Source organism: Muntiacus reevesi, chromosome 4 (assembly GCF_963930625.1).
Source record: "Muntiacus reevesi chromosome 4, mMunRee1.1, whole genome shotgun sequence".
In the NCBI taxonomy this organism is placed as follows: domain Eukaryota; kingdom Metazoa; phylum Chordata; class Mammalia; order Artiodactyla; family Cervidae; genus Muntiacus; species Muntiacus reevesi.
In genome coordinates, this window is record NC_089252.1 from 72,759,054 (window position 1) to 72,771,540 (window position 12,487).

General features: G+C 46.4%; 1 protein-coding gene across 4 annotated transcripts in view; it reads left to right on the forward strand.

Moving 5' to 3' along the window:
* MYRIP (myosin VIIA and Rab interacting protein) overlaps positions 1–12,487 on the forward strand; it is a 217,899-nt gene that overhangs the window by 188,783 nt on the left and 16,629 nt on the right. For all 4 annotated transcript variants that reach the window (XM_065935249.1, XM_065935248.1, XM_065935251.1 and 1 more), the window contains one exon: positions 7,582–7,776. In XM_065935249.1, the coding sequence (XP_065791321.1) occupies positions 7,582–7,776 (195 nt within the window). The remainder of the gene's footprint in view (positions 1–7,581; positions 7,777–12,487) is intronic.

A 12,487-nucleotide genomic window follows, 5' to 3' on the forward strand; every position in this document is an offset into this window, starting at 1 on the left:
GCAAGAGAAAAAAAATCGGGAAACAGCAGCAAAGTGTAACTTTTTTGGTTAAAAAATACGTTTAAAAAGCATTTTTTTCAAAACACCAAGTATGGGTTTCCACGGTGGTCCGGTGGTTGAGAACCTGCATGCTAATGCGGGAGGCACGGATCTGATGCCTGGTTGGGAAGATTCCGCATGCTGCGGGGCAGCTAAGCCCGTGTGCCACAGCTACTGAGTCTGTGCTCCAGAACCTGTGAGCCACAACAAGAGAAGCCAGCGCAATGGGAAGCCAGCACACCACAACTAGAGAGTAGCCCCCACTCGCTGCAACTAGAGAAAGCCCACGCAGCAATGAAGACCCAGCACAGCTAAAAATAAATAAATAAATAATGTTCAAAAGTATTGGAAAAAAAGAAAACAAGTAATCAAGGAAAGTTGTTTCAAGAACACAGTACCTAATAAAAGGTGTCTAAGCCACCAGCCTTCACCAGTAATGTGCCCACCTTGAGCTAGCAGGGCAGGTGGCAGAGGTTTGAATAGACGTGGACAGCTCTGTGTTCTGACTGATTCCATCTTCTCGAAAACCCCTTGAGCTGGATGGTGTTATCTCCATTTCACAGCTGAGGCTCAGAGAGATTATATCCCTGAAGTCATACAGTGTAACCTGAATTTCCTAAGCCTCATGGCCTGGTATGTACACAGTGAGGAGGTCACCTTAGGATCCATCTCCACTAGGAAACCACAAGACCAGTGCACCCACCCATTCCCAATATCTCCCTCCATTATGTGGGGGAATCTAGGGCGAGGGTCTCCCACGTGTTCATGATCCTCTGCTAGGGGCCTGCCTGCTCAGGGCCTTCACCAGGCTATTGCTGTTCATGACCACTGCAGGAACCAGCCCTGCCCAGACACCTCCACAGAGGCTTCAGATCAGCAGGACCAGGGCCAGCTGATGACTTCTGTGGGCCTGAGCACTCCTGCCTTTGTGAACCCTTTCCTCCACAAAAAACATTGAAAACCATATTTTTCAACTATGTTGATATAAAGATTAATACTATGTATTACGTATGCTGGGCTGGATGAATCACAAGCTGGAATCAATATTGCCAGAAGAAATATTAATGACCTCAGATATGCAGATGACACCACCATTATAGCAGAAAGCTAAGGGGAATTAAAGAGCCTCTTGATGAAGGTGAAAGAAGACAATGAAAAAGCTGACTTAAAACTCAACATTCAAAAAACGAAGATCATGGCATCTAGTCCCATCACTTAATGGCAAATAGACGGGGAAACAATGGAAACAGTGACAGACTTTATTTTCCTGGGCTCCAAAATCACTGCAGATGGTGATTGCAGCCATGAAATGAAAAGACGCTTGCTCCTTGGAAGAAAAGCTATGACAAACCTAGATAGCATATTATAAAGCAGAGACATTGCTTTGCTGACAAAGGTCCATCTAGTCAAAGTTATGGTTCTTCCAGTAGTCATGTACAGATGTGAGAGCTGGACAATAAAAAAGACTGAGCACTGAAGATTTGATGCCTTTGAACTGTGGTGTTGGAGAAGACTCTTGAGAGTCCCTTGGACAGCAAGGAAATCAAACCAGTCAGTCCTAAAAGAAATCAAGCCTGAATATTCATGGGAAGGACTGATGCTGAAGCTGAAGCTCCAATACTTTGGACACCTGACGCAAAGAACTGACTTCACTGGAAAAGACCCTGATGCTGGGCAATATTGAAGGCAGGAAGAGAAGGGGACTACAGAGGATGAGATGGTTGGATGGCATCACTGACTCAATGGATATGAGTTTGAGCAAAGCCCGGGAGATGTGAAGGACAGAGAAGCCTGGTGTGCTGTAGTCACCATGGGGTCGCAAAGAATCAGACATGACTGAGCAACTGAACAACAACAAAACGTATTTAAGACACATGCCTAGACCTAAGAATTCATTTTTCCTTCTGATTTTCAAAGAAGTTAAGACATTTTCATGGGCCCCCTAAAAGAATGGTGCACCCTAGGTGCCATATCCGTTGACCCCGATGGGTAAAGGAAGCCCGTTGCAAGACCCTGCCGACGTGTCATGGACCCACAGACCTCAAAGCATATTGCCCACTTCTAAGTCTCACAAAAACCCTAATATCAATGCCCCTTCAACTTCTATGTGTTTAGGGCTTGTTATAGGTGTCAGAACCATCCTCGAGGTGGAACTAGGAAATTCCCTCTTCTGCCCCAGAAATCTGAACATATCATTTAATACTCAAAGCTTTTTTCCCCACACTGTATTAGACGCTATCATATCAAGGCTTACATCAGGTCACATGAATAGATGCCCCAGGCCTTTGTCACAGTCCCAGTTCACCACACAGCCAGACCCTGGATCTGATTTGGCACAGCTGAGACTGGCAGACACGTGTGCACGCACACACCCAAGGGTGGAGCCGGACCTGGGATCAGCCTTCCAGCCTGTTCTCTTCCTATGAAGCCAGACACCTAAGGAGCCCCTGCTGCCCACATGTTCATAAGCTTGAGCCACTCTGGCAAGGAGCATGCACGCTTATTTCAGCTTGGAAGGAGTCTGTAGTTCTTTGTCCAACACAAAGCTTTGAAATGAATGACGACAATGGGACATTCTTAGGAGAATTTGCAAGGGTCGCAAATATGCAGGGGTATCCAGGGTTTAGGACGGAGATATTTTCTTCCTTTGAATTCTAAAGACTCAGAATCTCCACCTGGTGACACTTTACGTGCTGTGAGTCTTTGGAAAACAGTTTATAAGGAAGAGTAAAAGGAGGGAGAATTTGTTCCTAGAAACATGTTTTATAGGAAGAAAAAGGGCATGAGCTTCAGCATCGGTCCTTCCAGGGAATATTCAGGGTTGATTTCCTTTAGGATTGACTGGTTTGCTCTCCTCACATTCCAAGAGTCTTCTCTGACAAAATGTAGTAAGAGTTGGACTGTGAAGAAAGCTGAGCGCTGAAGAATTGATGCTTTTGAACTGTGGTGTTGGAGAAGACTCTTGAGAGTCCCTTGGACTGCAAGGAGATCCAATCAGTCCATCCTAAAGGAGATCAGTCCTGGGTTTTCTTTGAAAGAACTGATATTGAAGCTGAAACTCCAATACTTTGGCCACCTGATGCGAAGAGCTGACTCATTTGAAAAGAGCCTGATCCTGGGAAAGATTGGGAGCAGGAAGAGAAGGGGATGACAGAGGATAAGATGGCTGGATGGCATCACCCACTCGATGGACATGAGTTAGAGTAAACTTTGGGAGTTTGTGGTGGACAGGGAGGCCTGGTGTGCTGTGATTCACGGGGTCACAGAGAGTCGAACACGACTGAGTGACTGAACTGAACTGGAGAAGTGGAATGGCAGACTACTTCAGTATTCTTGCCTTGAGAACCCCATGAACAGTATGTAAAGGCAAAAATAAGTTTGTGGGTAGTGAGACAAAAAGTAAAGGCAGAGTCTGCTCTGCCCCGAGGTCCTCAGAGAGAAGAGAAAAGATCCAGGTGGGATTTATGACTGGGTCCTGACATGGTCTTCTTCCTCTAGTCCATGGACATGGCCACGGGGGCAGGCTCCCGCCTCAGAGTGGTACATCGCCTCCTTAAAGGTCTGAGCTGGTCCTGTTGTTGGTTACGGTCAAGCAGGAAGCTGAGTCTTTGTTGAGATGGACACTTGTTTCATTGCCTCACTGGTGAGTGATGGAGGAAACACTGGAGGTTTCTCATCACCTTCTAGACCCCAAGCGTGGACTATTGGTTATAGTCTGGTGATTGTGAAGTTGATATTATGGACTCAGTGTTCCACAAAGGGCTGCGACACAAACCAGACCCTAGAGGTGGACACCCAGGCTCTCAGTGGTGACCACATGTGGTCAAGAGACTGGGGAGTCTCGGTGCATCACAAGAAATACATCCCTGCCAGGTGAACACCTGAGAGCCCCTGCTCCACCCAGGAAAAGCAGTACTGGCTACCCTGAGCATTTTGAAAAGGAGTCGTGCATCTACCTGGAACTTAGTAAGTTTGTTGTTTGTGTTTCTTTGATCACTAGCAGGTTGAATTTGGTTACTGCTTAGGCTCACTGGCCATTTTCATTCTGTCATCTGTGGGGCCCTTGGCCGTGAGTGTCTTTGAGTCCAGCCTTCCTGTTCTGCAGTGGCCCCTATTCTGTCAGCTGATTTTCTCCACACGCTCACCTCTCCCTTATCTGATACCATGGACCTGTCACATTTGATTCATCTTACAATGAAAGTGCGGAGTAACGTCAGCTGCCATCGTAGAAAGCCCTCTCTGGCTCTGGGATCAAGCTTTGTTTTTGCCATTCCGCTCGTGTCTCTGGGGCTGTAAGCAATAAAGCAGGAAGGCTGCTTTAGATTTTCGTTTCTCCCCCATACAGGGCTCCCTGCCAGCACCTCTGAATCCTCACCAGCTTTTTCAGCTGAACAAAACCCTGTCCGGCGCTAAATATAGCTTTATTTCACACAATTGTAGACGGTGCTTTCGACTTTTAAATCTAGACTGGGCAGGGAACAGGACATTTACATAACAAGACAGTGTGAGCCTTATGACAAATCTAATCTCTTCTTAGGCTAGTGAGTTAACTAAGGAATGAGGAGGTTGGGTGCCCTGCTCCTATCACACAACTAATTAAATCCCACTTATCTTCACTCCCAGTAGGTGCCCCGTCCACTCCTGTGCTCACATCCAAGCAAGTCAGCAACACTCCTGTAGAAGAGGCAAGAAACATCTGATTTCCTAGAGAAGGGATAAATTCCCTCCAAGTGCTCATGGGTTCCAGTTTGTGTTTCCCAGTAGAGCTGAACTGGGACACCAACCAACCAGAGTGATCTTGTCCAGTTTCCATGTAATTTTTTTTTTCCAGACCTTTCCCCAGCTGGAGGCTGGTTGCCTTCTGAATGGGATCACAGACCTTGTGAGCAAAACTCTGGTGCTCTCCACAGACCAGCTGCCGGAGACTGCTCACTCTCAATTAATGACAAATGCAAATACTTTCAGGGGGTCAGGAAAGTATGTCCCCATGTCAGGTCACCTGGATGGAGGTGAAGACACGCCATGGGAGCAGGGACTTCACCCACTGTTCACTGCTTCTTCCCAGCACTTGGGATAGAGTCAGCACATCACCAACCCCCAATAAAAGATGTAGACGAATTAGTGGCAGGGACTGCAGAGAACTGGGAGGTGCTTATCTCACAGAAGGCATTCTTGTCAGGGGAAAAAAAAAAAAACATGCCTCTAGGCACTATCTGGCTTCCAGCTGGCAACTCCTATGATTGAATAAACAAGGCTATTTATGGATGGAAAGGAAAAATGACTACCAAGCAACACTGATGTCCAGCTCATCACTTTGATACTGTACGTTCTGTGGGCGTCAAGATGCAGATAACTCTTTCTGATTAAGCACCTCTTATGTCCTTCCCATTTAGGTCCTTGGCCCTTTAATGACCCCGGAGCAATGGGAGATATGTGTTAATGTTCATACTTGCCCTTCCATCATGCTACCATCTAACCTGTTTTTCTGAATCCCTTAGTTACACGTCTTTCTTCTCCAAAGATGTACAGAGGCACCTCTTCTACCAAATAAAGGGCAAACTTTCTAAATACAAGCTTTATTTATTAAGAGAAGGGTGACACGTCTGTTTTCATATGTACAGTGTTGCCTTTTCTAAAATGGACTTCAGCAAATGATGGTGGTTACATCATGCCAAAATATTTTGAGTCCAGGTCATCTCTAAAACATTGAGTTACAGGATTCTGGATAATGGAGTACAGCCTCTGCAAGTTTTTCCTAAGGGTTGGCTTGGCTCTTCCTCAGACAGTACCCTTCGTCTGGCGGATCTGCGTTGCCTTCCCTCCCTCTCATTTTCCTGATAACTCAGACCGATTTTTTGGTTTGTAGTGAAGTCCCTTGAACCAAAAGAAGCATGACTCTTGGATGAGTCAAGCAGCTATTACAGAACAGACTGACTGGAGAGCTGCCCCCTGAGCACATGTGCCTTAACCCTAGGATGACTGACAGATGCCAGGGTGAGACTCTAGTATGAGATCATGTGCCAGAGCCCGGAGCCAGCTTCTAGACTGTGAACTCAGCCACAGACTTGTCACTTAGACACTTTCATTTCCTAGTGAAGTTGCAGGGCCACTGAAAACTTCCTCCAGTGAGATGACACCTGTAGTAGAATTTACTTGGAGAAACAAACTTTGCAAGATCAAGCCAGAGCTATCATTACTATTTGGTCTAGATTATATGAATCAGATAGATACCTTAGAAAGTACCAAAGGCATTAAAATTCCAGGCTTTCCTGGAAATGGGCAATATTTGAATTTCCAGTTTGCAAACCCTGTGATGGACTAAGTAAAATTGATTATAGATGGACACCATTACTGCCAAGCGACATTGATCTCCTTCTTATTTCTTGGTGCTGTATGTTCAGATGAACTCAAAGATGCAGATGATTCTTTGTGGCTGAAGTACCTCCACTCCATCAAAGACCTTGGCCCAGATCTGGACTGATTATAACATTGAGTCACGAATACAAAAACTAGAAGTGAATTGTGTCAGCCAGAAATGTGTTCAACCATAAATAATAGAAAGTCTGGCCCACAAGGGCTCCAACAGGCAGGGAATTATTTTTCTCATGCATTTTCAGAGGCAGGGAGAGTCGCAGCAGTACAGATGATCCAGTGTCTATGTGGACCAGGCCCTTTCAGTCTTTCTGATCCACCTGACTCAGCATTTTTATATCATCCTCACTCATGCTGACTTCCTAACTGCACACCTATGATCGAGGCAGGGGCAGGAGAGCATCTGTATCTGTTCACTTGATTAGGAAAACAAAAGCTTTGCTAGAAACCCCAATGGGCTTTCCCTGCAGATTCACTGGGCAGAGCCATGTCACATGACTGCCCCTGGCTGCAGGGGAGGCTGGGAAATTCCTGTTCAGCCTCAGTGGTGAAGGAAGGCAAGGAAGAATGGGCTTGAGAATAGATGTGAGTGAGCTAACAACACAGTGGCTACCAAGCAGCTGCAGAGAAAGTCTTTCCAATCCTTTCAATGTACAGATGACAGAACTGAGTTCCAGAAATGGGCAGTAGCCTGACCAAGGTCCCACATCGGGATGAAATTACAGCCAGATCTAGAGCGCAGACCACCTCAACTCCCTGTCCAGAAAGCAACCCACTGAACTACATCATGAATGTAGTTTGACAGAGTCTGTGACTGAAGGTCTGCTGAGGAAAGAGAATATTATCCAGAAAATGAGGTGATGAATGTGAAACTATCAGCAGTGGGCAAAGGACCTAGTAACTTCCACTTGAGCTCCCCTTCCTCTCTCCCTAAGAATCTGAAATAATTCACTGTGAGCCACAAAAGCTCAGCCAAGTCACATCAGGCCTCCTCTCAGTCCCCTCAGACTGGGTAGATATTTTATAGATTCTCATTCCTTCCACACATTGATGTTTGTGTGTGTTATGACAGAATCAATCTCATGATGAGCACCATGATGATGTAGAATTTCCATGTCATTGTTAATGTTGTTCTTGTCTTCTGTCCCCTTCTGTTATTGGACCAAACAGAAGTATTCTGCTGTTTCTCTCTGCAACATCTCCACAGAAGTCCTGAAAGTCATCAATGCCACGGAGGAGTTGATCGCTGAGTCTGCAGGGCCCTGGGAGTTCCCACCTGTCCCTCCTGACAGAGAGAAGGGGACATTTCCTCTTGGGACAGACCAAGTGAGACTGGATGAGCAGCTGACTTCCCTGGAGGAAAATGTAAGACAATGTGGATGTGCTCTGCTTAGGGCACACATGTGCAAAGGAGAAGCCGATGATGTTGTAACTCATCACAGAGGGCGAGGACACAAACACTTCACTGGTGTAGCATATATATTCTCAGAAGGGTCTTAGGTTGGGTTCCCCAGAAGCAGACCCCAAGATGAGGATTTCTATGCAACCGATTTATTAGGGAAGTGCTCCCAGGGGAGACTTATAAGGGAATAGGGCAAGGGAAGAAGTCAAGCAAAGCTATAACCTTAGACAGAGAGTAAGCCCAAACCTGCAGGCAACTTCCGGAGTGTGAGTTGCACCTAGAGTTGTCCTAAGGCAAAGGAACCCGCCCTCCTACAGCCAGCAGGTACCTCAATCTCTCTTCATGCAGGCAAACTGTCTGCTTCCCTGGCGACTCAGACAGTAGAGAATCTGCCTGCAATGCAGGAGACCCAGATTCGATCCCTGGGTCAGGAAGATCCCCTGGAGAAGGGAATGGCAACCCACTCCAGTATTCTTGCCTGGAGAATCCCATGGGCAGTGGAGCCTGGCAGGCTACCGTCCACAGGGTCCCAAAGAGTAGGACACGACTGAGTGACTAACACTTTCACTTTCAAAGTGTCTACAGGAGCTCAAAGGTAGTCTTCTGCAGACGTTTGAGCTATTAGAACCAAAAGCACACCCCAGCTTGGGAGTGGGGAGGGCGGTGAGTGGAATTTATATAAGGGATCCGTGAGGATCCATGTGGAATGTTGCCAGTGCCACTACAGAGAGTAAGACTGGTTGCCCGCAGAGGTTAGGTTACTGCAGCTGGTCTGCTGTGCCTCACAGATAGGTCTGCTTGTAATGGATTTTTCTGTCCTTCCAACTAGTGAGGAAAGAAAGAAATACATTCTTGCAGACAGATATCTACAGTCACTTTAAAGACCTCACTGAAGGTTCGATGAGAATTTTCCAACAACGCATTGCAACCAGGGGTGACACAAAGAAATTTGTGACCACTCAGGCCATCATTGCCATCACAGTTGGCATAGTCCCAATATCAAAGCCAGTCAGGTGATTCCATCTTTCCAGACTCAGCAGAATCAACCCTAATTTGGAGATGCTCTAATGAATGGTGTTCTCAGAAACCAGGAAATATTATCAGCAAGATTTTTTTTTTTTTTTTGCCAAAAGTTGAAACAACAAATATAAATGATTCAAAGTTAAAAAAAAAATACAACAGATTAGTTTTACTTGAAAAGTGGAAGACTCTCTCCGTTTGGATTCCCATAAAACCTACGCATGTGTCTGCCTCACTTCATGGCCCTTTCAGTTCACTCATATATCTCCCATTAGATCAGCACGAATGACATTCTGGGTTAGATAATTCTTTGTTGTGGGGGCTGTCCTGTACATTGCAGGATGGGATGTTTGGCAGCATCCCTGGTCTCTGCCCATTCAATGCCGGAAGCGGTACCCTCCCAGATTTGACAGTCAAAAGTGTCTCCAGACATTGTCAAATCTTAGCGGGGGCATGAGAGAAGACTATGGCACAGTCATGCCCGAGTTGGAAACCAGAAATATAAATTCCTACAGAAGCGGACCTGCTGCCTTTCCTAGCGATTGTCCTCACCCTTGGTCCTGAGCCTGACACAGAGGAGGTGCCCAAGAAATGTTTATCTGATGCGTGACTGCATGCGTGCATGTGTGCTCAGTCACTTCAGTCGTGTCTAACTCTTGGCGGCCCTATGGACTGTAGCCTGCCAGGCTCCTCTGTCCATGGGGTTCTCCAGGCAAGAATACTGGAGTGGGCTGCCAAGCCCTTCTCCAGGGGATCTTCCCAATCCAGGGATCAAACCTGAGGCTCATGTTTCCTGCATTGGCCTCTCCCATTGTCTCTTTACCACCAGCACCACCTGGGAAGCCCAGTACATGATTACATCAGATGGATATGGTACATTTTTAAAAGCACTGTTTTACTTCTAATGTGCAGGTCTCTGTTCTTTAAATATGTCTGTAACAATGCTTTCAGGTGTTGTTAGTCCTCAAGTAGCCCTAATCCTGCACACACAGAGTTGAAAAGATTAAAGATGTGGTTAACCAGGAAGGGATGAATTTTCTTTTTACAAAGTATGGTATCAAAAAACTTACAATGAAATAATCCAGATTTAAATGACAACGGCCAGACCCCATGGCACATTGAAAGCAAAGACAGCATGTCTTTTTCTTTTCCTCTAAAGAGTGTATTGAAAAATACAATGGCCTTGGCAGAGTTTTCATATTGTAAGATCCTTTTATTGTACATCACATTTCTTTTCGTGGGCACGTTAACACTTTGAGTCCGAAACTCATCCTCTTAGCTGCTGATTCAGGATGTCAGAAAGGCCAACAGAGGAAGGCTGGGAATTACAGTGCCCTGCTCCCTGTACAGACCCTCTAAGATGCCTCTCTTGTTCACAAAGAGTTAACTGCCTACTTCCACCTCCTTCCCTACCCCGTCCAGCTTTTCAAATATCACCTCTAAAGAGATTATTACATCTGTGTTCCTTTGAATTCTCTGGGTCTTTGAATCATGGAAGGGATGACTTTTTTCTTTATCTCCTCAGTTCCCCAGATCACAGAGCCATGGGCAGGTCGCTTGCTCTGCTGTTTCCAGGATGGAATTCAGCTGAGCAGCAGGAGAAGGGCAGAGCTGATTCTTAAACTGGCATCTGGGTGCAACTGATTTAATTAAAGCAGGGCTTTTGTCTGTCTGTGTTCTAAAGAGCGCTCCTGCTCCTCATTCCTCTGCTGCCTTGTTCTTTTGTGCCAAGGAGCCTAGGGACCAGCAGAACTAGAAATGGCAACACTTCGTCTGCTTTCTGAACATTGGCTTCTGCAGACCAAGACACTGAGATAAAGAGAAGATTTTCAAGAGAATGTCCTCCTTTATGTAGACTTATGAAGATTTCAGAGCTACATAAAATGAAATATGTCACATCCACATGTCAAATCTCCTGTTTCCATGAACTGTCTTGTTAATCCACTTAATTGGGGGGAGAGGGGCATGGGCTCATTGGAAAAGACCCTGATGCTGGGAAAGACTGAAAGCAAAAGGAGATGGGGGTGGCAAAGGATGACATGGTTAGGTATCATTGCCAACTCAACGGACATGAATCTGAGCAAACTCCAGGAGATAGTGAAAGGCAGGGGAGCCTGGAGTGCTTCAGTCTATGAAGTCACAAAGAGTTGGACACGACTGAACAACAAATAGGGATTTTAGAATTTCCTGAGTCTCTTAACTTTGACACTTCCAACCTGCTGCCTGGCTATAGAGTCAGCTCTGTCCCACCTAAAGGTGGCAGGAACCTCAGACCAATGCCAGCCTTCCCTGCACACACACAGTGGAGACTCAGTTTCTCAGACTGAATGCCTGGGGACCTCTGAAGCACAGGGTCCTACTGTACCTTTAGGGGTCTGGCTGGGAGAGGAGAGTTTCAGGAGTGAGTATTGACTCAGGTCGGGGTAAGGTTAAGGGATGCTGCAGTGCCCAGAGAGTAGCAGTAGGAGGAAGTAGCCACTGCCCCCAGGCCATTATAGCCCAGGGAGAGCGGGAGCCTGGAAGAGCATCCCCTAGTGGGAGCTGTTGCCATGGAATCCTGGAAGGAAAGGGGATGGGGGAGGCTCCAACTTCTTTCTCCTCCTGCCTTTGATCTTCTCATTGGCTAAACCCATCCCTGCCAGCGAGGGGTCCTTGATGGCAAAGTCTGTATAGGTCAGCCTCACAGAGAACAGAACAGAGCACAGAAGAAAGGAAAATGGATCTAGGGATCAACAGAGAATAACCAGCTTGACCATTCTCAAACCTGTGGTGTGAATGGGGGAACCCACTGTGGCCACCTTGTGGGATTATGCAGGGTTGTGAGGGGGCAGGATGAGTGAGCTCCCTCACCACTACACCCCCATCTAAAGATCTTCCTCTGACAGAGACCACCTGGGGTATCCCATAATTCCCAGCCACAGAGCCAGTAGAGGAACAGTCTCAACTTCCTTTTCAGTTCAGTTCAGTCGCTCAGTCATGTCGGACTCTTTGTGACCCCATGGACTGCAGCACGCCAGGCTTCCTTGTCCATCAGCAACTCTCGGAGCTTGCTCAAACTCATGTCCATTGAGTCGGTGATGCCATCGAACCATCTCATCTTCTGTTGTCCCCTTCTCCTCCCACCTTCAATCTTTCCCAGAATCAGGGTCTTTTCCAATGAAGTCAGTTCTTCGCATCAGATAGCCAAAGTGTTGGAGCTTCAGTTTCAGCATCAGTCCTTCCAGTCACTATTCAGGGTTGATTTCCTTTAGAATTGACTGGCTTGATCTCCTGGCTGTCCAAAGGACTCTCAAGAGTATTCTCCAACACCACAGTTCAAAAACATCTATTCTTTGGCACTCAGCTTTCTTTATAGTCCAGCTCTCACATCCACACATGACTACTGGAAAAACCATAGCTTTGACTAGATGGACCTTTGTCGGCAAAGTAATGTCTCTGCTTTCTAATATGCTGCCTAGGTTGGCCATAGCTTTTCTTCCAAGGAGCAACCATCTTTTAATTTCATGGCTACAGTCACCATGTGCAGTGATTCTGGACACCAAGAAAATAGTCTGTCACTGTTTCCATTGTTTCCCCATCTATTTGCCATGAAGTGATGGGACTGGGTGCCAAGATCTTAGTTTTTTACTTCTGCCCTAAAACTTTCGCCGATTC